This window comes from Schistocerca gregaria, chromosome 3 (assembly GCF_023897955.1).
Source record: "Schistocerca gregaria isolate iqSchGreg1 chromosome 3, iqSchGreg1.2, whole genome shotgun sequence".
Lineage (NCBI taxonomy): Eukaryota > Metazoa > Arthropoda > Insecta > Orthoptera > Acrididae > Schistocerca > Schistocerca gregaria.
Genome location: NC_064922.1, coordinates 327,156,038 through 327,181,885, shown reverse-complemented (window position 1 = coordinate 327,181,885; position 25,848 = coordinate 327,156,038). Strand labels below are relative to the sequence as shown.

Genomic DNA, 25,848 nt, shown 5'->3' with positions numbered 1-25,848 from the left:
TTAACTTGCCATTAATTCGATAATAAAGATTGCCAGCACTGCTGCCATAAAGCAATTAGCTCTTGTTACGTACGTCATGCAATTTCGGGTCGCGTGTCTGGTTTTGCACCGGCACGTACGTTCAATGAGGTAAAAACTAACAGTGATCACGTTGGCAGAAAAATATCGGAGTTTTAAAGCATACTCCAAGAATTTGTTCGTATGTTTTTAATTGTGCGTCATTTACGAAAAATGTACTTCAAACGAACCATTCGTGTATTTACTTTACGCAGCGTAGGGAAGCCATGATACATACAAATGTGGATGGCCAAATAAGGAGAGCTATCGTTCTCCCAAATGCGACTGCAGTAACTACCACGCCACCAGGCTCGGCTATAGTGTTTCTGTTTTGTGTAAATGACTGGAAAGTTATGGCGCAGAGTAGCATTTTATCGGTGTTGGTAGGGAAGAATACGGAAATGTAATCAAAGGAAGAGTATAAAATTTCGTGTTGGCACGTAGACCAATGCCGGATTAGCTACGCGGCAAGAAACTGGAAATTTGTGATAAATAGACTGGTGCGTGCGACACAGTTGTGACAGTATTGAAAGAAGGGAGAGTAAGAGTTAAACGTCTCGTCATCGACGAGATCATTAGAGACCAAAGTTTGATTTCGGGGAGGACGCGGAAAGGAATCGTTTGTGCCCTTTCGAAGGAATCGTCCCTGCATTCGTCTTAAGCGATGTAAGCGGACGGGGAACTGCCCTTCGTCCACCCGAATACGTGTCTGGTGTCAACACTGCACCATCGTGCTCGATGACTAATGAGAGAGAAACACATGTAGTGATGCGAAGTGGTAGTAGGTGGAGTCCAATCATAAGCAAGGACAGAAGCTACGACCAAAGTGAAAGTGGATAGGTGCATTAGAAATCATGCAGGAAGGACCGTAATGTATGCAGCACTCAGCAAAGGTAGTTAGGCACTTGTTCCATGCATCATTTGAATAATATTATTATCTAAATGAGGCCGAACGAGTCAGTTTTAACGCATGATTAATTTTAACATTCACAAGCATATCATCTTTAAGCCCTACTCACAAAATTACACTTAAAAGCTTGGGTTTTTTCAGGCTACCAGTTGCTAAATAAAAATTCGTCTATAGCAGTAGCAGTCAACCTGTTATGTACCGCCCATTAGTGGGTGCTCCAGCTTACATGGTGAATGGTACGCAGTTGGGGATTAAAGGGTTGGGTTGGCTTGTTTGGGGGAAGAGACCAAACAGCGAGGTCATCGGTCTCATCGGATTAAGGAAGGATGGGGAATTCGGCCGTGCCCTTTCAAAGAAACCATCCCGGCATTTGCCTGGAGCGATTTAGGGAAATCACGGAAAACCTAAATCAGGATGGTTGGACGCGGGATTGAACCGTCGTCCTCCCGAATGCTGGAGATTAAAGATATTTTCATTAGGTTTTCACAAAATTTTGACAAAATATTTGGTGGGACAAGGGCCTCCCGTCGGGTAGACTGTTCGCCGGGTGCAAGTCTTTCGATTTGACGCCACTTCGGCGACTTGAGCGTCCAAAAGTATTTGGTTAGTAGTTATTATATGTTTTAACTCGCTGCAAATCTGCGTCATAAATTTTATAACATAAAGTTACTTTCTTACTTTATAAGTGATCAGTGCTGTATAACTGATGGTCGGTTAAAATTTTTTTACTACTAACAAAGATACAGAAGTGTATGGTAGGTAAAAAGTGGCTAACCCTGGTCTGTAGCATAAATTGAGTCTAGAAGAAACGATTTTAGTTTAAATTAAAGCTTGCCTTGTTACCTGTCAGATATTTTATGTTATTCAACAAATGATCAAAAAATTTTTGTTGCTACACAATGAATCTTTTCTGAGCCACTGAGAGCTTTAATAATGGATAATAAAGGTAGTTTTTTGTGGTGTATGTGTGGTCAACGGCGTTCCTCTCAAATCTATAACGAGTTTCTTCACCGAATATGTATATTGTAAAGATACAATTAAACTGCATAACTACTTGAAGAAGGGTCTACGATGTGACTGCGAGTAAACACAACGTACTATTATTATTAGTGTTCGCTTTTACGTTATCAACACTTTCCCTTTAAGTGATCGGTTACTCCAGACAATTATTCCATAAGATCCTATTGAGTGGTAGGAGCTGATTTTTTTTCTTCTCAAGACTAGCAACTACACAACGAGCAAAAGTAGCTGAACTTAAATTGTATGAGCAGTATGTGGTTCAAGTTTTCATCGTATGTACACACCTCCCCTCTCCCCCCACCAAATATTGAGTAATAAACCCTATTCATCGACTTCTGGTCATGTGCTACATCATGACAGTTTGTTGTACAGAACTGAATGTAGTGTGTTTTCTCAAAATTTAGGGAGAATTCATTTGCAGAGAACAATTTAGTAATTCTTTGAAAAACATCATTAAAAGTTCCTTATTGTCTGGACTTATTATAACACTAGCATCGTCTGCAAAAAGTACAAATCCTGTTTGATTAATGTTAAGTGGAAGATTACTGTCTCATTTAAAATTTAGCGGTGGAGAGAAGATTGAACGCCGTGATTTCTCCGCAGTCATTAAAACTTTCCCTCCTTCGAAGACTGTTTGAATTATTCAGCACAACTTCTTACATTCTGTTTGCAGAGTATGATTGAAACTAGATGTTTGTAAAGCTATGAGCTCCTTAAAACTAAACTTTTCTGAGAGAGTAACACGATCTATGCAATTAAACGCTTGGAAAGATCACAGAAAATACTAGCTGAGCCATATTTCGTGCAGAAGTTGATGTCAAAAGGCTGATGGTGAACTATTTTGGGCGTCCAAGTCGTGTGGGGTGCCATATGGTTTGGGCTCTTGGTACCCGACGCGGCGGCGGTTTCGTTAAGAGGCGGCAGCACTGTTTGTGCCGACAGCTGGGTCGCGTCTCTCCACGCCATGCCTTATAACAGGGCCGCAAGGGTGTCGGGGAAGAGAATTCCAGACAAGGCCGGCCGTGAATATGACTACATCCACCGACCTCTCTCCCCTAGGAAACGGGCAGCAAACGGGTCTTACTAGCGAATAAAACGCACCACCGAAGTCAAGTTCAGTGCATAGCAAGCAAGGTTATGTGCAGTGAGACGCAAAATTGTGACACACACATAATTGAAGACTTATACTGTGCTCATTCCGTGCTTACAAAAGAGCTTGGCACTTCGAAAGATTGGGAGACATAAAAACCCTGTACGAATAGGTAGAACACGTGTGGTTAAAAACAATAACAATGTTTCTGTTACAAAATAAGGATCAACATGCTCAATATAATTTAAGTAGCAACTGGCGGCGCATGGATACAAATATTAATAATAGAACTAAAATTTCCAAAATGAGATTTTCACCCTGCAGCGGAGTGTGCGCTGATATGAAACTTCCTGGTAGATTAAAACTGTGTGTCAGACCGAGACTCGAACTCGGGACCTTTGCCTTTCGCGGGGAAGGTAGGAGACGAGGTACTGGCAGAAGTAAAGCTGTGAGGACGGGGCGCGGGTCGTGCTTGGGTAGCTCCGATGGTTGAACACTTGCCCGCGAACTTAATTATATGCAGACAGTCAAATACGTTTTCTTCTGTTATATTATAACAATACTTATACGATATAGTCCTTTAAATAGATTCTTCAATTGCGAAGTTATATCACCACCACCGCCACCATCCACAACAACAACAACAACAATAAAAACAACATCAAAGGTTAAACTGTCTTTGGCTTGTTGCATCCTCTAGCCTCCTGTTCTGGGTAGCGATGGGCCAAATCGGGTTTACGTCAAACAGAGCAAACAGGGTTCGCCTAAACCATGTTCAAATCAAGTTATAACGAAAAAACTGAGATAACTTTCAAAGCTGTTCTCTCTTTCGTGGCTGCGCGCAGATTACGATTCAGTCCAATTACCAAACCCGAGCTCCGCGAATTCCCGTAATGTTTGATCTTTCGGCTTGAAATTTTGAGGATATACTTGTGAAGAACCTGAAACATGATTACAGATTTTGACGGTTATCGGGCGATCGTAAGATAGCCAAACGACTGTTCAGGATTATGACTGCATACCGCACTGCAAGCCGTAATGTTGGTTCTTTCGGCTGAAACTTTGAAAATACTCTTCTGAAACATCTGAAATTCGCAGTATAAATTTTGACAGCCGTTGGTTGATCGTAAGGTAACCAAACAGCCTGTTCACGAGCATGACTGCGTACCACGCAACAGGCCACAATTTAGGGTCTTTTGATTTGATATTTTGAGAACAGACTTGTGAACCATCCGAAATTTACAGTATAGATTTTGACGGCCATTGGGCGATCGTAAGGTAGCCAAGTGTGTCGTCATGAGCATCAATACACGCGATACTGCAGGCTAAAATTTGAAAATACACTCACCAGACACACTGAATTTGCCGTAAGACCTGGAAGGCGATCGGACGATCTTAAGGTGGCCAAATGCCTCGTCATTTGCATGAATGGTTGCTGTGCTATAGGCCCCAATTGGAAAGCACACTTATGAGATACAAGGAATTAGGTGTAAAGATTTGGACTACAATCGGATGATCTTAGGGTAACCAAGTACCACGGCTCGAGCATGAGTGGTGTAGAGATGCCGCTTCGTCAACGTTTTCCCCAGTCACTTCGTACTCAAAATTTTAATACGAGGGTTGGAACTTTAATAGTGGCAACTATTTATTTACAGCCCGTACGAAATAGATACGTGTGTCAAAGTTTTACTGACCGTCAAAGTAGTCACCAGCATTGTGTATAATCCGTTGCCAGCGATGTGGAAGTCGTAGGATACTCTTAGCAGCGCCAGTTGTGTTGACAGTTAGAGTGGCGCGTTCTGTTGCCCGACGAATTTGTAGCAGTTCTGAAGCGAAAGCCGTGAAGTGTTTCCTTCAGTTTAGAAATCGAGTTGAACTTACGAGGGCCCAAGTCAGGGGAGTGCAGTAGGTGGTATAGCACTTCGCAGCCCCATCAGTGAAACAAATCACTAACAGCTTGCAATGAACGTGTTTGAGCATTTTCCTGCAAAATGATGGTCAGGTCCCGCAGAAAGTGTCATCACTTTTGTCTCTATGCTGTTCATTTTTGAAACGCAACCTACTTTGAACGCCAATAAAACTTTGAAACACACATCTATTTTGTACGAGCTGTAAACAAATAGCCGGCCAGAGTGGCCGAGCGGTTCTAGGCGCTACAGTCTGGAACCGCGCGACCGCTACGGTCGCAGGTTCGAATCCTGCCTCGGGCATGGATGTGTGTAATGTCCTTAGGTTAGTTAGGTTTAAGTAGTTCTAAGTTCTAGGGGACTGATGACCTCAGATGTTAAGTCCCATAGTGCTCAGAGCCATTTGATTTTTGTAAGTAAATAGTTGCCACTATTAAAGTTCCAACCCTCGTATATCAGCTGACGGGAAAAAATTGCAACACCAATATTGTTTAATGCAATCATGCAAACGTGCATGGGTTGCGTTGTACAAGTGCCAGACGTCCGTTTGTGGCACGGCACTTGGTCGCTGAATACAGTGACGTTTAATGCTGGTTGTGGATAACGCTCGAGTTGTCGTCCGATGATGTCCCTTGTGTGCTCGATTGGATACAGATCTGGTGATCGAGCAGGCTAAGACAACATGTCGACACTCTGTAAAGCAGTTTGGGTTACAACAGCGCTATGTGGGCGAGGGTCATGCTGTTGGAAAACACCCTTGGGATGCTGTTATGAACGGTAGCACAATAAGTCGAATCACTATATCGACGAACAAATCTGCACTCATGTACAAATTTGCTTTCATGATGGACGAGATGACTGCGAGAGTAACCCTGCTGTCATACGAAATCGCATCTCAGGCCATAATTTCAGGTGTAGCACGCAGACAGGCTTGGTTCAAATGGCTCTGAGCACTATGGAACTTAACTGTTGAGGTCATCAGTCCTCTAGAACGTAGAACTACTTAAACCTAACTAACCTAAGGACATCACACACACCCATGCCCGAGGCAGGATTCGAAACTGCGACCGTAGCGATCGCGCGGTTCGATACTGTAACGTCTGCTGCAGGCTCTCAACTGCCCGCCTTCTAACCAACAAAGGGCAAACACTGGCACCGATGTAGAACCAGTTTATATCAGAAAACACAACAGACCTCCACACTGCCCTCCAGTGGACTCTCGCATGAGTCCAAGTACGTCGCAAATGGCGATGGTTTGGGACCAGTTGAATGGACGCTACAAAGCGCCTAGCTCGGAGCTGTACTTGAAGTAATCGATTTGTAACAGTTCGTTGTGTCACTGTGGTGCCAAATGCTACTCAGACTCCTGCTGCAGATACAGTACGACGCCCCTGAGCCATACACGATGATCATCCGTCTCGATAGCGCCACGTCGGCGTCCGGAGCCCACTCTTCTTGCGACCGTACATTCTCGTGACCAACTCTGCCAGCTAACATGTAAAATGGCTATGTTCCTGTCAAGTCTTTCTGCAATATCGCAGAAGAAACATCTAGCTTCTCGTCGCCCTATTACACGACCAATTTCAAACTCAGTGAGGTGTTGATAATGGCGTCTTTGGCGCCTTAAAAGTATTCTCGTCAACTCACCGCGTCCAGCTCTCAGGTAACAAACACGACCGTTACAACGTGTATTAAAGCACACCAAATTTGCATCGTCATAGTAGTGCTGCCGGCGCCACTCTTCTGCGACTGGCGTGAAAAAACATGCCATTGAACTTTCGTTTATGTCGCGCATCTCTTTCTCGGTTTCCGTCAATGATGATCTTTCCGAGATGTAGTGACGCTAATGTTCTATATAGACCCAGTTACAAAGAACATTCGCCTAACGATTCACTAATTTCGATCATACAAAATAAATCATAATACGCTACTGTACTTTTAAAGATCACAGTGAGTGACGTTCCGTCCTGAAGGCAAAGCCTCTACTCCGTTCTACTGCGGTTCGGTCGGCGTAACGGTGGTTAACCTACCTCGCGCGAAAGCGTCACTGCGGGAACACAACTCTTGCTGGTACTATACACTATTAAAAAAAAAAAAAATCAACTGTCTTCAGGTCACGGTTGGCCTACCGGGCCCATTCGACCGCCGTGTCATCCTCAGTGGAGGATGCGGATAGGAGGGGCGTGGGGTCAGCACACCGCTCTCCCGGTCGTTATGATGGTATTCTTGACCGAAGCCGCTACTATTCGGTCGAGTAGCTCCTCAATTGGCATCACGAGGCCGAGTGCACCCCGAAAAATGGCAACAGCGCATGGCGGCCTGGATGGTCACCCATCCAAGTGCCGACCACGCCCGACAGCGCTTAACTTCGGTGATCTCACGGGAACCGGTGTATCCAATGCGGCAAGGCCGTTGCCCACACACTCTTTCAGAATTGTTTAATTATTTTTTATGTTCTCCAGATCACTTCTCTTCCCGTGAAATAATGGATAGCCAGTTACGGTTAAAATGACAATTAGTGTTTTGCTTGTAAAAAACGGCAATTAATAGTCTGCGGCAGAACTAAAATCATGATCGCTTTGTTCACGGTGTTAAGGCTATGTCTACGAGTAGACTCAAGATAGAAAAATTTCAATTTTGCGGTAAAAGCAAATTGTAATATCTCATTGTCACTGGTTACCTCACACTGTCCACGCATTGGCTACATGAGCTGCCGCGTTACCAACCGACGAGCGGTTCTCTTTGCCGTTTGGTTGTAGATTACAGGCGACACAAGCAGATTCCAAACGGAAAAGGGATGGTACGGAGAAAACTAACAGAAAATTTAAAAAAATCAATATGATGATGAAAATGTCTCGGCAATGCAAGAAATAAAAAATTACGTTTAAACCAATTAATTGATATGTGACTCTCAATCGCGTCTTGTGTGGAAGGTTCGAGTAGTGCTTGGTTAGTGATATTTATGAAGCGTAGCATTTCGTTAGCGTCGTTTATGTTTTTTATGCTATCGCGTGTGATAAAACACGAAATAATAGAGCCAGAACCAGGATTGGGATCCAAACATATCAAGAAAGAAAAAGCCGGACAAGGAATTGGAGTGAACTAATCAGGCGGCTTGGCAACGGCGAAGGGCTCGGACGCGACGTTGAGCGCTCCGATTAGAGGAAACCAGCTACAATGCGCGAAGTGTCAAATGTCGAGTAACTTTAATCGGACTATAGTCGCAATGTAAGTAGTGTATTTGCAGCAGCCAAGAACCCACCGTACTCTTCTGAAGCCATAATGAGATTCGATGTCGACTACACTATCTATAAAAAAATAATAAAAAGTAACTTTTTATTTAAAGTCCATTTTATTTATCACTGTAGTTCGCAACGACGTGGAATATTACGTGTGTAGTGTACAGTAAATCATGTGACATCCGAAATGATGCAAAGCGGTAAGTTATATTGTTGAATCAAACTCTATTATTTTGATGAGCAAAGTGAAGAGGTGGGAAAATACAAATAATCAGCTTAACTTACAAACAGTCTTTCATATTTTTAACTACCGATATAGAGTCAAACGTTTTCTTGACCGAGATTATTACATCGCTATAACACTCCACTCCGAAACGAAGTGTTCGAAGTTAGGTCGGGAGAAAACTGTGTCTCCGGAACACAAGTGGACGAGAATAGCGGAATACAGATCCAGTTCAAGACACTACATGACGTCTTGCTTGAATTCATAAATTCTTGAAGCTTTTATTTAGAGTTTATCGTTTACTTTGCCGTCTCGGTTGTACATCTAGTTATTTTTGGGGTGTACAACTGAGACGGCAAACAAAAAGATAAATTTTAAATATAAAAAAGATGACTAAATATATCGCGACGAATATATCGGCAACAGTGTGAATGTGGAAACGCAGAGGATCGAATATATAAACGTCTAACAGAGACAAACCAAACATTGGGAACCACTAATTTCGATGAGCTTCGGTATTGCAGTCGAGAGCAGTTCGAAAGTAACTCCTGTGTAAGGTTCCAGTATCAGTTTGGGACCCGTGGACTCATTAGAGCAATCGAAAATACAATGAGGCACGCAACCTATACTTAAGAATGAAATTCTTTGCAAGCTGGGGAGTTGACTAATTAAAAACATAATAGTGTATAGTCTGCGTTTAACTCACAACGTCGGTGGGTTGGAATATCACTTTTTACAGTACTTTCAACGCGTTGGAAACGGAAAAGAAGCTTTATCGAAATCTATATACAGTTATTTCGTCTTTTGCGACTGTATAATGTTAATTGGAATAGGCGAATTTAATTTTATTTAATAGATCTTCAGTGGATGCTGTAATAATTGTGATTTGCTCACACATCAGTTTAACTGCATGATAAGCAGTTCACATGTTTAAAATTACCATTATTACACACTTTTTTGCCCCCTACATTCTTTCTAAACGCTCTTCTATACATAGGCGTTCGATATTTAGCACACTGCAATGTGCTGACACACCCTGTTTCCTCGTTTGCAGATTTTTGTATATCCCCATTCAGGTCACGTACTTTGTTTTGACTGCGCGGAATGCGCTCATCTTTTGTTTTATTTAGTGGCTTTCGCAGCGACTGCTGTTCGTCGCATGCTTTTGTATCTGTGTTTCTATGTAGGATAATAAATTTTATTGTGAGTAACGTTCACGATGATCACCATATTCGAATGTGGTATTCTTCGTCAAAATATTTTTTATTGCAGAATTTCTAATCTTGTTGCTGATGTATGTAAGACTTCGTGGCATAAATTGACAGATAAAAATGGGAACACCAAAAAATAATGTAGAGTAAATTTCAAGAATACCTCTGTCTAGGTAACATATTTCAGTGCTTAACACTGCAAGACCACAAGTTAATGTCAACGCGAGATAGGCCATTCCAAATATGAAATGCTGGCACATTAATAACCGGTGTATCCGCCAGAATGTTAAATGGGTGTCTCGGAGCACTATGGGACTTAGCGTCTCAGGTCATCAGTCCCCTAGAACTTAGAACTACTTAAACCTAACTAACCTAAGGACATCACACACATTCATGCCACAGGCATGATTCGTACCTGCGACCGTAGCGGTCGCGCAGTTCCAGACTGAAGAGCCTAGAACCGCTCGGCCACCAGTGGCCGGCTAATGCTTAATGCGAGCATGCAAACGTGCATGCACTGTGTTGCACAGGCACCACATGTCAGATGTCAGTTTGCAGGGTGGAGTTCCATGCCTGTTGCACTTGTTCCGTCAACATAGGGACGGTTAATGCTGGTTGTGGATAATGCAGGAGTTTTCGTCCAATGATGTACGACATGTGCTCGGTTGGAGACAGAGCTGGCGATCCAGCAGGCCAAAAATGTCGACAATCGTTAGAGCATGATGTGTTACAATAGAGGTGCGTGAGTGAGCGTTGATCTGTTGGAAAACACCTCTTGGGATGCTGTTCATGGATGGCACACAACAGGCCGAATTACCAGACTGAAGTACGAAATTGCAATCAGGGTACGAAGGATAATCACAAAAGTGGTTCTGCTGTCATACGAAATTCGCACCTCAGACTGTAACTCCAGGTGTAGGTCCAGTGTGTCTAGAACGCAGACAGGTTGCTTGCAGGCCTTCAACTGGCCTCCTCCTACCCAACAAAAATTGTTCAAATGGCTCTGTGCACAATGGGACTTAACATATGTGGTCATCAGTCCCCTAGAACTTAGAACTACTTAAACCTAACTAACCTAAGGACATCACACACATCCTTGCCCGAGGCAGGATTCGAACCTGCGACTGTAGCGGTCACGCGGTTCCAGACTGAAGCGCCTAGAACCCAACCAACACATGGCCCCATCACTGGCCCCGAGCTGGAACCAGCTTTCATCAGAAAACACAACAGACCACTCCATCCTCCAATGAGCTCCCGCTTCACACCAATGAATTAGCGAATGCCCGAGGTTTGGGACCAGTTGAATGCACTGTACAGGCCGTCTGGTTCGGAGATGTCCCTGAAGTAACCGATTTTGTAACAGTTCATTGTGTCACTGCGGCGCCAACTGCTGCTCAGATTGCTGCTGCAGTAGAAGTACGAAGCGAAAGAGCCATACGCCGTAGACTGTTGTCTGCCCTCTCGGTAATGCCACGTTGCCATTCGGAGCCCGGTCTTCTTGCGACCGTACATTCTTGTGGCCACCGCTGTCAGCAACCGTATACAATGGCTACATTCCTGCCAAGTCTTTCCGCAATATCGCAGCAGGAACATCGAGCTTCTCGTAGCCCTATTACACAACCTCGTTCAAACTCAGTGAGATACTAACAATGGCGTGTTTGTCGCCTTAAACGCATTCTTTACGAACATCAACTCACCATGGCCAGTCTGAAAGGTAACTAGCAACTGCCGCGTCTAAGAGAATTACGAGCACATCGAAAAACATTAGGCCTACATACCGAGTGATCAAAAAGTCAGTATAAATTTGAAAACTGAGCAAATCACGGAATAATGTAGATAGAGAGGTACAAATTGACACACATGCTTGGAATGACATGGGATTATATTAGAACAAAAAAATACAAAAGTTCAAAAAATGTCCGACAGATGGGGCTTCATCTGATCAGAATAGCAATAATTAGCATAACGAAGTAAGAAAAGCAAAGATGATGTTCTTTAGAGGAAATGCTCAATATGTCCACCGCCATTCCACAGCAATAGCTGTAGTCGAAGAATAATGTTGTGAACAGCACTGTAAAGCATGTCCGGGGTTATGGTGGGGCATTGGCGTCGGATGTAGTCTTTCATCCCTAGAGATGTCGGTCGATCACGATACACTTGCTACTTCACGTAACACGAAAGCCACGTACTAATAAAACCCCATGTCATTCCAAGCATGTGTGTCAATTTGTACCTCTCTATCTACATTATTCCGTGGTTTATTAAGTTTTCTAATTTATACTGACTGTTTGATCACCCGGCATTTATGTCTTGAACTTAAACTCCTATTCTATGACGAAGTAAGTATATAACTGTAAGCGCTCGCACTCGGCATCATTGTGAGTTAGGGAAACTGTGTTTTATACTGCGCTCCACGTCGGCGTGTTACCGCTACCCGCTGCGTCGCGCCTCCCACTGGTGCTGAAGGGCGGCCGGCTGGTTCCTCATGCACCAGGACGGGGGAGTGGTGGGTATTTTATTGCCACTGTCGCGGCGCGGTACCATCTGTATTGAGCCGGGGGTGACCGCCGCCGCCGACCGCCAAACGGGGTCGCTCTCCCTAGAGCCTGCAGCCTCCCCTCGGAAAGGGCACTTCCAGCACACAAAGTGAATTGACTGCTGCGCCACAGTTCTCGTGTGTCCGTCCAAGACATCTCAGGATCAATATTCGGGTCAACAAACTAATGTTTCCTACCTAAGAGGCGTATTTGAAAGGAAACTTGACGGTTAGTCATATCGAAGAAATAAAAATACGTAATTAATTTTTTGTGTGTAAGAGGTGCATCTTTGAACCACAGTACCTAAGCACGTCGCTATAGGAGAAGAAACAAAATGGTGCAGTCCACTGTTAAGTTGACATTACTTACATTTCTCCTTCTCAGCTGCAACTAACTGTTCGACTTTTTTTCTGGCCATAAACCTACAGCCTATCTTCCACTGCAGTGTGGTTGCCTTGTGTTTTTGAATGACAAATGGCTGACCTTTAACAGTTTTTATCTCACACATCCTTTTTAACAGGCTCATGTGCGAGAAACTGCCGCCTCATGCATGATGTTTTAATATATTTATTCTACTAAGACACTCTTGCAGTAGAGTCAGCAAATCCCTGACACCTGGCAGCACTTTTGACAGCTCTGAACTACAAAGCAGCCGACCGTGATGACCGAGCGGTTCTAGGCGCTTCAGTCTGAACCACACGGCTGCTGCGGTCGCAGGTTCGAATCCTGCGTCGGGCACGGATGTGTGTGATGTCCTTAGGTTAGTTAGGTTTAGGTAGTTCTACGTTCTAGGGGACTGATGACCTCAGATGTTAAGTCCCATAGTGCTCAGAGCCATTTGAACCATTTTTGAACTACAAAGCGCAAAAGGCTGTAGCCGCCAATACTAACCGTCTCCACAGCTATGAAGAGGCGTTGGCATACACACGTTTACAAATTCACGTTGTGCATTATGCATATTTCTTCGAACGACTGTTTCACAATTTCAAAGGAGTTTCCACGAATAGATGTAAATGATTTTTTTATATATTACACTAAAAACACAGTTCATTTTTTTGTTTTAGTTTTGAACAGAAAATTGGCAAAATGAGTAATCGGGCAACGCTGGATTTGTCAGCTCGTATTACATAATTATGTTGTACGTATCAGAAGGCTCTTCAGTGTTCCATTCTTGATCTCCTGATTCATGTGCGTCACTTGGAAATATCCTGCGGACACCTTCCCTAAATTTTTCCTTTACGCTTGGTTTAGTAGACACCAAGTTTGGGATTTTTTTATTACAGATTCTGTGAGCTCTTCTCTGTGCAACATTTTCTGTTGACAGCCTATAATCTTCATGTTTATAATTGCTTGGAATGATTCTGTCGTCATCCACCGTCTTTCATACCTTTTGATTTGTTAGTATATAATCGATTGCTGAACTAGTTTTATCATTAATCTTCCTGGCCGGTTAAAACTGTCTGCCGAACCGAGATTCGAACTCGGGACCGGATAAGTGCTGTACAATTGAGCTGCCCAAGCACGACTCAAGCCTCGCTCCCACAACTTTACTTCCGCCTCTGGCTCATCTCTTACCTTCCAAATTTCGCAGAAGCTCTGCTGCGAATGGCAAAGGTCCCGAGTTCGAGTCTCGTTCCGGCACACGTTTTAATCTGCCAGGAAGTTTCATATTAGCGCACACTCCCTGCAGTGCAAAAATCTTTCTAGTTTTATCATGTGAGCTATATCTTACCCTCTCATGGGTATCTCTCTTCTTGAACAAGATGATGCCTACCATCAGGTTGGGGGACTGATGACCTTAGCTGTTTAGTCCCCCTTAAACATCCCAACAACCACCACCACCATCAGGTTCTTTCTCGGGCACAGACCCAATTTACATTCTTTCCCTGCATTTTTACCTTCCATGCCTGTGACATGTGCTGTGAAAAATAGCCTGTTGCTGCTCATAAATATAAACATGTAAACATCGTCGCAATACCAGTGTAAAAATATCTGTCTCATAAAACAGCATTTCACCGTCCAATCACTGAATGAAAGTTCATTACGGTGCTGCATGTTCAACGGAAGGGGAAACGTGAAAAACGAAGCGAAATCACGACAACTGGTGATATTTCTTCAATAGCAGAATGTGGCCCCTCGGGTTGCTCAAAAGTTTCCAGATGAAATCTTTGAGAGGAGGCGATTGATATATTGGTCGTGATCCGCTTTCGGAACCTGTCGATACGGTGTCCATCAAGGCAACTGACTCAAAGTCTGAAAAAAAAGATAATTGTACTCATCTTCGGAGCGCAAGTTGCGTGATAGCGAGTAACAGCGAAGCAAAAGAACACTAGAATATTCTGTGGGTGCCAGGTTGAAACCCCGTTTCGACGTCGCAGTTTTCTTTAATTACTTCATACGCCAAGGCCACGACTGAGTATTCCCTGTACCGTCGCTCGGCGGCTGAGGTGTACTAAAAGCCGCTGCACATCTGCATTATTTCTTACGAATTTTCATTACCGCGCAGCAGTAATTACCTTCAACAAACGTCTTAACTTCCAACTGGATCTCAATCTGCTGATACCTTTTCGCTGTGGTTTCGTCGAACTACTCGGACGATATTCTCACATTAGTAACGTTCCATTTCTTCTGTTCCTTTGGAATGCTTACCCGTGCTCCGTTTAAGTTAGAAATCTGCTCTTATGCATCGAGAGTCCGTTACACTTTGCAGTGTGTTCCATACAGCAGCGACACAAGAGCAAGCGTTCTCCTGAGTGTTGAACGTACTGCACTGCAGTGCAATGTTCCTATTTCGAACATTTTGAATTCTATTCCGAATGACGTGCGGGTCTCGTGGTCGTGCGGTAGCGTTCTCGCTTCCCACGCCCGGGTTCCCGGGTTCGATTCCCGGCGGCGTCAGGGATTTTCTCTGCCTTGTGATGGCTGGGTGTTGTGTGATGTCCTTAGGTTAGTTAGGTTTAGGTAGTTCTAAGTTCTAGGGGACTGATGACCATAGATGTTAAGTCCCATAGTGCTCAGAGCCATTTGAACCTTTTTTTTTTTTTTTTGACGTGCGTGTATGTACAGATGATGGAACGTAATTGGAACGGACGAGAATCTGGAATAAAACGAAGGGGATAAATTGTGCACTGATAATATCGTACGATCGAACACAAATTCAAGCAGCTGTGGTACGGAGGCGCCAGTGAGGAGCATCATGCGATTAGAAAATCGTAGGATTAACGACTAAGCGGTAAAAAATCTTTTGGGTGGTTGTCATAGTAACAACGCAAATTTCATATTCCTAGATTTCCGGAAAGTGTTTGACACATTGTTACACTGCAGACTGTTGACGAAGGTCCAAAGATGCGGAATAAGTTCCCAGATATGTGAATGGCTCCAAGACTTTTTAAGTAAAATAACCCAGTAAGTTGTCGTAGGCGGCGAGTGTTCACCGGAGCAAAGGTATCGCCAGGACCGCGCCCACAGGAATGAGATAGTACCACTCTTGTTCTCTCTATACATAAAAGATCTGCCAGATAGGATGGGCAGCCATCTGCGACAGTTTGCTGATGACGCTGCAGTGTACGGAAGAGTGTTATCGTTGAGCGACGCTAGGATGACTCTGACAGAATTTGTAATTACTGTAATGAATGGCAGCTTGCTTTAAACGTGGAAAAATTATAAGTTAAAGCAGATGAGTAGGAAAACAATCCTGTAATGCTGGAATCCAGTACTAGCGACGTGCTGCTCGACACAACCACGTCGGTTAAATATTTAGGCGTAATGCTGTAAAGCGACATGAAATGGAACAAGCACGAAAGGTCGGTTTTAGGGAAGGTTAGTGGTCAACTTCGGTTTATTGGGAGAATTCTAGGAAAGTATAACTCATCTGTAAAGGAGACCGCTTAAAGTACATCAGTATGACTCAGTGTTGAGTAATGGAAGAATGTCTGCGATGCGCACGACGTCGGATTAAAGGAAGACATCGAAACTACACTCATGCTCATAAATTAAGGGTAATGCTGATACATGGTGAAACAACGCTCTGATGGGCGGTTTGCGGGTTTAAATCACCTCGGGGTATGACCATGCGGTACATTTGACCTGTGGTCGTCGCACGGTGGCGCTGGCAGCAGTCCACATGCGCAGAGGTGTGTTGGTGCATGTCAGAGTACAGTGCAGTGATTATATGTGTGCACACGTTTTCAGACGTGCTAATGGTGACTGTGTGATGAAAATGGCTCAGAGAAAACATATTGATGACGTTATGAGTGGTAGAATACTAGGGCGACTGGAGGCTGGTCAAACACAGCAGGTCGTAGCACGGGCCCTCCGTGTGCCACGAAATGTGATCTCAAGATTATGGCAACGATTCCAGCAGACAAGAAACGTGTCCGGGCGCTACAGTACGGGACGTCCACAGTGTACAACAACACAAGAAGACCGATATCTCACCATCAGTACCCGCAGACGGCGACGGAGTACTGCAGGTAGCCTTGCTCGGGACCTTACCGCAGCCACTGTGTAAGTAGGCTGTTCAGGTTTTTATGTTGGTAACGTCACGTAGCGCTCTGTAAGAAAATCACTGGCTGTGCTTTGTGCAGTCTGTGGCTGGTTGGCATTGTTGGAAAATTCGTTATTGTAGTGCTGGGCAGTTGGATATATAAGGTAAATATATTGTTTTCTACCAAAATCTTTCATTTGCTAACTATGCCTATCAGAAGTTAGTGCCTTCAGTAGTTAGAATCTTTTATTTAGCTGACAGTATTGGCGCCAGCTGTATTACAGTAGTTCGAGTAAAGAAGATTTTTGTGAGGTAAGTGATTCATGAAGGTATAGGTTATTGTTAGTCATGGCTATTCTGTTATAGGGATTATTGAAAGTCAGATTGCTTTGCGCTAAAGATAGTGTGTGCCAGTTTAGTGTTGATCAGAATAAATAAAGAAAGAAATGTCTGAGAACGCTCAGCCCCGCTCAGCTGTTTGAAAATCAAATAACGTAAGAGGTTTATCAGCACTGTAATTAATAAATTTTTCTAAGGGGATGTTTCAACTGGAACAGTTGTCTCCACTCGGTCTACAGACGACTGAACAAACATGGTTTATTCGCCCAGAGACCTGCAAGATGCATTCCACTGACCCCTGGTCACAGGAGAGCCCGCAAAACTTGGTGTCAAGAACACAGTACATTGTTATGTTCACGGACGAGTCCAGGTAGAGTCTGAACAGTGATTCTCGCCGGGTTTTCATCTGGCGTGAACCAGGAGCCAGATACCAACCCCTTAATGTCCTTGAGGTGGATCTGTATGCAGGTCGTGGTTTGATGATGTGGGGTGGGATTATGATTGGTGCACGTACACCCCTGCATGTCTTTGGCAGAGGAACTGTAACAGGTCAGGTGTGTCGGGACCTCATTTTGCACCAGTGTGTCCACCTTTTCAGGGGTGCAGTGGATCCCACCTTCCTCCTGATGGGATGCTCTCGGTCGACGTATTTCTGCACGTCTTCAAAACCCTTGGGCACTTGAAGAGCTCCGACAGGCACTGGTGCAAGAATAGGAGGCTATACCCCAGCAGCTGCTCGACCACCTGATCCAGAGTATGCCAACCAGTTGTGCGGCCTGTGTACGTGTTCATGGTGATCAAAAATTTCAAATGGCTCTGATCACTATAGGACATAACTTCTGAGGTCATCAGTTCCCTAGAACTTAGAACTACTTAAGCCTAACTAACCTAAGGACATCACACACATCCATGCCCGAGGCAGGATTCGAACCAGCGACCGTAGCGGTCGCGCGGTTCCAGACTTTAGCGCCTAGAACCGCTTGGTCAGCATGATGGTAATATCCCATATTGATGTCGGGGTACATGCGAGGGAAACAGTGGCGTTTTGTGTTTCGGGACGGTCTTCTCAACTTCACCAATACCGTGGACTCACAGATATGTGTCGTGTGTGTTCCCTGTGTGTGTAAACTATAATCACAAACACATGATGCAGTTGTATTTTTTCCACATTGTAATCGAAATTATGACATTAATAATCTTCATTTGCAGATGATGCTGTTATTAACCGTCTCTTAAAGCCACGGAGTGGCCGAGCGGTTCTAGGGGATATAGTCTGGAACTAAGCGACCGCTACGGTCGCAGCTTCGAATCCTGCCGCGGTCATGGATGTGTGTGATGGCCTTAGGTTAGTTAGGTTTAAGTAATTCTAAGTTCTAGGGGACTGATGACCTCAGAAGTTAATTCCCATAGTGCTCACAGCCATTTGAACCATTTTTTTCTTAGAGCCATCAGATGATCAAAACAAATTGCAAAATGATTTAGATAAGATTCTGTTTGACGAGAAACGTGACAATTGACTCTAAATAATTGAAAGGCTGAAGTCATGCAAACGAGTACTAAAAGGAGTTCGCTAAATTTTACACAAATCGCACAAATCTAAAGGCCGTGAATTCAACTAAATACTTAGGGATTACAATTACGAATAACTTAAATTGGAACGATCACATGGATATGTTGTGGGGAAAACCAACCAAAGACTGCGGTTTACTGGAAGAACACTTAGAAAATGCAACAGACCTCCTAGGACTAACTGCCTATAATACGCCTTCCCATCCTCTCCTGCAGTATTGTCGTGCGGTATGGGATCCGCCTCCGATAAGATTGAGGAAACCATAGAAAAAGTTCAAATAAGGATAGCTCGTTATGTTGTCGCGAAATAGAGGAGAGAGTGTCGCGGATACGATACTCGAATGGGGATGGTAATCATTAAAAGAAAGGCATCTTTGTTGCTGCAGGATCTTCTTACGAAATTTCATTCACTAAATTTTTCCTCCGAAACATGAAATATTTTGTTGGTGTTCACCTATATAGGGAGAAATGATCGTTGTAATAAAATTTGAGAAATCAGAGCTCGCACGGAAAGATTTGAATGTTCGTTTTTCTGTGCGTGTTTCAAGAGTGGAATGATAGACAAATAGCTTGAAAGAAGTTCGGTGAACCTTCTGCCAGGTACTTAATTGTCAATTTTGAGTAATCACGAAGATGCAGATGTAGCGAAAGTGATCATGTGACTTCCTTATTAACATGTAGCCCGTGTTTTGCTTTGCTTCAATGACGACAGAGATCACAGTGTGCCACAGTTTACTACTGAAGAGTTTTTTGTGGTTGATACGCGCACAAAAAATATGAACATCCAGGAGTGAACTAAGCACGAGTAGTTGTAATGCAGCCTATGGCTGTTGCTGCCAACTAAAACGTAGTAGACTCGCAAGAGAACTTACCGTTACGTGTGCAAGTTCCAAGGCCGTGAAGGGACTTCACTTCGATTTTGCAATTCTGCTGGGTAGTCGTGGAGGTTCTACGTGTGTGACTCATTCTTTCGTGAAATATCTCAGATAAAAACATGAGAGAGAGAGAGAGAGAGAGAGAGAGAGAGAGAGAGAGATTGTAGAAAAGATAAACAGGGCAGAGTAAAATAGTAGGAGAGAGTTCGATATTTACTTCTCAGTTATCTTTCTCTTCCTGCCTATACAATAGGTCATCTAGCATAAAAAACCACTGGTGTAGCCTTAACATTCTTCATAACCTCTTCGGGTTCTTTTTCTAACACAGCGCTTTCTTGACGTTTTCCCATAGATAATAACGTGGAGCACGGATTTTTCGGCATTAATTTGTTGCATGCTTGGAAAACTGGTCTTACTCGGCTTGAAAATGCTGTTACAATTGTTGATGTGTTTAAGAAATTAATCACCATTTGAATAATTCTTAGACCTATGCTTCTCTATAAGAAAATATGCAAGGTAATCTGAACTCTGATAAGAGAAGAATGCCACTCATACACTGCCACGAAGAGAGCAATAATTTAATCACGGCACATCTACCAAGAAGCGCAATGAAGAGATGAATTCCACGAGTGCCGACTGAATTTGCGCACGTCGCCGTGCTCGCTTAATAAGGTGACTCACATTTCTCGTTACGGCCTCTCTTTGTCCCTGCTGTCAACGACGCATGGACACCCACGTGTCTTGTAAATCCGGAAAATGTAACACGCCATGCTACGTTAATTAATACTGCAGTCGCCAGTCGCCAGTCGCACTTATTTGATGCAACACTGCACGTTAGTCTGTCCTATGGAAGTCTCTGCAACCAACATCCATTCGAACCTGCTTACTGTATTTTATTTCGCACACTTGTCTCCTTTTAAAATGCATAATTAAGATGCCTTCAGCCGTCTAAATTTGCAGTCGTTGTTTTATCTGAGCAACACCTTCTTCAGCCGTAATGTAGCGCTGAAACTGCTTGCGCAAATAAAATACCAACTGGAAGTTTGACGGCTGAAGGTGTTTTGATTCGACGTTTTATATTGAAAAGCCGATGTCCCACAAACCACCTGTATGTAAAGATGGTCTTACAGTGCCTCCCTTTAAACGAAGTTTTTTCTTCCTCCATTAGATTGAATACCCCTTATGTAAACGGCCCATGTAATCTTCAGAATTCTTCGGTAGCAAGATTTGTGATATTGATAAATATTGGCTTAGTTGCTGTTGGAACTACCATCAATTCCGTAAACGCGTGTGCATCACAAAATATTTAGGTAGTTTTTATTGCGAGCGCGCTGACTAGAAAGTTTGTTAACGGCGTCTCTTAAGCTGAGCAGTGTTGTTGCTAGCTTCCCCAATATACCCATCACTATGGTTAATTTATGTATTAGTGGCCCAGATCCGTCACAGAAATCAATGACTCGCCTTGCAGCACGTTCGGGTGGCGTCTTCTCGTCAACATGAAACGGACAAAGGCCCTTCGTTTTCTTCAGCGTCTATCCAGTCCGATTTGTCTGCCAAGGATGGGCAATAGGACCCCTAAGATTCTGCGATAATTTTTTAACTTAAACTCAGCGGCCTGATACGGCAGTTAACCCAAATAGGGAAGTTAATTACAGCATCTGCTCACGAATTCGAGTATACTTCAGTGTGTTGTGTGTTGTGGTTTTGAGGAGAAGACAGGACACAAGTCCAGTACTATAAAGGACGAGTTTAGGAACAACGCTCTAGCAGATCTGGCTAATCTTTCATACCAACGGATATAGTAGCCTACGAGTGCACGTGAAAAGAGCATCAGCTATACAGCGACATTCAGATACATCCGATAAGTCAGTCGGAAAGCAGTTTTTCCTTTTGTACGTTCGGTTCCCTGAACAGGACGTCAGCTCACAGCGGATAAAGGCACACTACAGTATTAAGAGAGACGAAATGATTGATGTTTTGTATAGGGAACCCACTCATTATGGAGAAATCAGTCACTGCAGAATCCCAGCAACTTATTTCCTACGAAGAGTTAGAGTATCAGCCAAGTAACTATGGAGCAAAGAACGGCTTAAGTCTTCTAGAACCGGTCAAGATTGAGTAAAGATTCACATGGCACTGTCGGCTGGGAGATGCCGAGTGATACGGTGAACCGCCTAATCTGGCACAATTTCCTTCCTCCACACCCAGTGGCACCTTTCTTTGTGATACGTGAGTTTTTGTGTCGTAGGTATATTTGTTGAATATAGGTGAGATGTAATGGATACTTGTTTGTGTTGTGTGATAAGAAAAGGGAGATATGGCAAAACCCGGTGCGAGGACATATTCTACTCCTCTCGAATAGCACGAAGGTGGCCACGGTGCTTAATGTTCCCATCCAATGGACATACGGCCAGCAACAGTGTCATATGCACTTACTCCACGAGATATTGCTGAGAAATTTGGAATTCAATCGCGGGCATCTGCGTTAAATCTAGGGTTCAAGAACTTTGACGTTTAAAATTTCTTCCACCATCAGGATTTGAACTGGCCACCTCCTGGCCGAGCGCCACCGCACAGGCACCTACGGAAAACGATAGTGATTCAAGTATTAATAACCCTTTAAGTGACACTGGTAAATACATACACTACAGGCATTAAATGCTGTTTATTACATTACTTACAACAAAAAATCGATTGTATTGGTATTAAAACGTTCACCACAGTTTCTCTGAGTACCATTTTTATGTGTTTAAGTCGCTAGGCTTGGGGTATCAGCGAACATGTGAATAATAGCATGTATGTTTACCGACGGTCTTTGGGGCACTCGTCTTCAGAGCTCGTTTTGTGTTCGGCTAGCGCTTGTTATTTGTGGTTTTTCTCTTCTGATATCTTCTGATAATACCGACGGCAAGGTCAATTCACAGTAACTTTCCTTATATTATAAATTATAAAATCAGTACGGGAGTCATTTGTAAGCATATTTATGCTTAAGTTTTCTTCTGCGCCATACATGTAAGCAAATAGATTGTCGTGTATTCAGTTAGTAGTTATATCCAATTTTACTGATTATATCTTGTGAAATGCTTATTCTAATAAAGAAGGAACATTGCAGATACTATTATTTCACAAATTATCTCGAAAATGTTTGCCACTGAGATTATATTATTTAGATGTAGATGTAAGACGATTCCTGGAAGAATAGTTTATACGAACACTTTAACACAATAGGCGTATTTTTTACTCATTTTTGGTAGGTTTTTATAGTTAGAGAGATCGTATCAACATTCTTGAATGTTTTTTTAGACCTGTAAGAATGGTTTCATGGAGGTGGCGTAGTTCTATGGAAGATGAAATTCTGGGTGATCACGTAATGGACTGCGAGGAAGAGGTTACGGAGGAGCACGCAGAAGATTCCGAATTTGGAGGAGACTGATACACTGATTTAGCTACTATTTTTGCAGTTTCAAATACTACTACAATAACTGGGTACTCTGGGTAGTACAGTGTCAAGTGGACCATTTGGTGAAACTCTAGCACAGCTACAGCAGGCAGAGCAGACTGTGCTTGAAGAAGTACTTCAAGAAAACCGTGAAATTGATTCTGATGCCGAAGCGACTGCAATGCGGATTTATATGCATAGTCTAAAATTGGCTGAGAGTGCAAATCCGCTGGGAAATGTCTCCCTCAGAAGGCATATGTGTCCTGACAGAAGTTCACACTCCTAATTTCCTGTACACTTTTTTTTTTTTCGAACTAATCCGCAGAGATTTTGTGCTCCAAATTCATTGATATGAATATTTTCCACTCAAAGTGTACTTATAAATACACAATAAATTGAGCAATTATTGATTAATACTCCAGAAAGTATATAATGGCAAGTAATTCATTGTTATGCTGACTGAAAGATTTTGTGACTTAAAGGGTTAAAAAGCAGACAAATCTCTTCATCACTGAGACGGCGTTAGGCAGTACCTGATACTGAGACTTTGCGTTTTAACTTGTGGCAGAAACTTTGATCAGAGAAACGTTCTAGGCGCTACAGTCTGGAACCGCGCGACCGCTACGGTCGCAGGTTCGAATCCTGCCTCGGGCATGGATGTGTATGATATCCTTAGGTTAGTTAAGTTTAAGTAGGTCAAAGTTCTAGGGGACTGATGACCTCAGAAGTTAAGTCCCATAGTGCTCACAGCCATTTGAACCATTTGAAAAATGTTCCCTGTGATTGGAGAGGGACACATGTCATACCAACCTACAAAAAATGGCCTTAGAAATGATCCAATTAACTAACGTCCCGTATCACTCAAATCCATTTGCAGAAGAATCCAGGAACAATCTCTGTGTCAAACATAATTATCGGCCTGAAGCAAGTTAACATTCTCTAGAGAAATCCATCTAGCCTTCTTCGCACACGATGTTGCCAGTGCCACAGAGAAAATAACCAGGTTCATTCAGGCTTTCAAGGAGCTTCTTTTCGTCATCTTATATAGAAAATACTTTCCTGTAGAATGTCTAACCATGTTAATGACTAGACTCAAAAACTTTTACGGACAGGAAGTAGCATATTATGTTGGACGGAGAGTCGGTTACAGACGCTGAACTAAAATCTCGCTTGTGACGTAGCAGTGTAGTGGAACTAGCACTGTTCATGTGATACATAAATTACTTAACGGATTTTATTAATTGCAATCCCTGACTTTTCGCAGACGAAGCAGTTATATATGAGAGAATTCTGCCCGGGTAAAATTGTAATAATTTCCAGTTGACAAAATACAAATCTGATGCCAAGACTGGCAAGTAACTATTAATTGTAGAACATGCAGAGTGTTGCACTTCACGAAACGTAAAAGCGCGATATTCTTTGACTAAAGCATCAATGGGTCATATTTAGTGTTAGTCATGTAAGTGAGCAAATGCCAAGCTTCAGTTGGCTGATAGGTTACAGGGAAACTGCAGTTGGTACGCAAAAGTCGTTGCATACACAACTCTTGTAACAACCTTACTTGGGGGACGTTTCTTTGCATCTTACTCCTATGCTTTCGCGTCTCATATCATAAAGATGTCATTTCCTGGACAGGAAAGAGAGAGACCTAAAATTTAAAACAGACGATGGAATCGAGCTCTACGAACAATGTAATGAAACGACGCAGGAGGAGTTAATAATAATTGCCAGCACAGAGCGGCAGCGGAACCAGAGAGAATAAATCTAGGAAGCGGAATTTTCGATTTTACGCAGAACAACCATGCGCTCTAGGAATTTGTATAAAGGAGTTACTGTTGTTTTGTTCCAGGACAGAAATGGACTATTTACGGGCAGCGGTTTATGGTCGCGCCATGTCGCGGACTACCGTACGGGACAACGGTTTTCCGCGCTGGCGATTTTTGGTGACACGTCTCGGTTTTATGAGCGTATCGCACTACACGTCAGCTGTAATTGTTGACCGACGTTGCATAAAATCAACTAAAAGAACGCTCTCTTCGACCCAGAAAGAGGTAACCGTCATTTTTCGATTTGATTATAGAAATGGCTTGAATTCTTTTCTGCTTTGGAGAAGCTCTAAGGCGTCACTACACAGACATTTGTTTTGGTTCTGTGCGGGGAAATGTTTACACGTCTCGTTTCCCCTAAGAATACGGGAAAATCATCTCCATCTTATTGATAGCGGTCCAAAACACCACGTGCGTTTGACATCTTTGCTCTTTATATTGGTAGGCATGTATTTTCGGTAGCAACTCTGCATTTAATTTGCGGTACAGAGCTTTTCCGAGACAATCGTCTGAATAGATCTGCCTTAAATACGAGCCAGTTCATCAAGCAGCGCACCAGTCGTTGATCATATCGCAGTTTTTGGTATTTCACTGGCCTGGATACTGGGCCTGCCGCTCTGCTCTTCATGGCGCACATTTGCGCCGGCAATCTTGACACCAGTGTCTAATTTTACTAGACACCATAACTGTTTAACTTCAGCAATTATAGACCAATTACACGCAAAAATCGAATTAGAGTACGCAGTCCTAATTTCATCGGCGCACCGATTTCCGAAGCCATTGTAGCTTGCTATTACCTCCAGTCAAACACCACAGAATCAAAACAGTTACTTCTGTTACTCTGAGAAAGATCAATAGACGGTGCTGCACAATTGCTGTTCCTGATCTATATAAATGACCTGGGTGGCAATCTGAGCAGTTCTGTTAGGTTGTTCGCAGATGATGCTGTAATTTACCGTATAGTAAGGTCATTCGAAGACCAGTATCAGTTGCAAAGCGATTTAGAAAAGATTGCTGTATTGTGTGGCAGGTGGCAGTTGACGCTAAATAACGAAAATTGTGAAGTGATCCACACGAGTTCCAAAAGAAATCCGTTGGAATTCGATTACTCGATAAATAG

The 25,848-nt window shown here is 43.2% G+C and overlaps 2 protein-coding genes and 1 pseudogene across 2 annotated transcripts in view; 1 reads left to right on the top strand and 2 right to left on the bottom strand.

The window, feature by feature from the left end:
* Positions 1 to 25,848, bottom strand: part of LOC126356252 (shootin-1-like) — a 273,743-nt gene that overhangs the window by 228,890 nt on the left and 19,005 nt on the right. The gene's annotated exons all lie outside the window — the stretch shown is intronic.
* Positions 7,284 to 7,401, bottom strand: LOC126356673 (5S ribosomal RNA; annotated as a pseudogene).
* Positions 24,734 to 25,848, top strand: part of LOC126356253 (vesicle transport protein SEC20) — a 61,141-nt gene continuing 60,026 nt past the window's right edge. Inside the window, exon 1 of the mRNA XM_050007086.1 lies at positions 24,734 to 24,953. Coding sequence (XP_049863043.1) covers positions 24,759 to 24,953 — 195 coding nt within the window. The 5' untranslated portion in view covers positions 24,734 to 24,758. The remainder of the gene's footprint in view (positions 24,954 to 25,848) is intronic.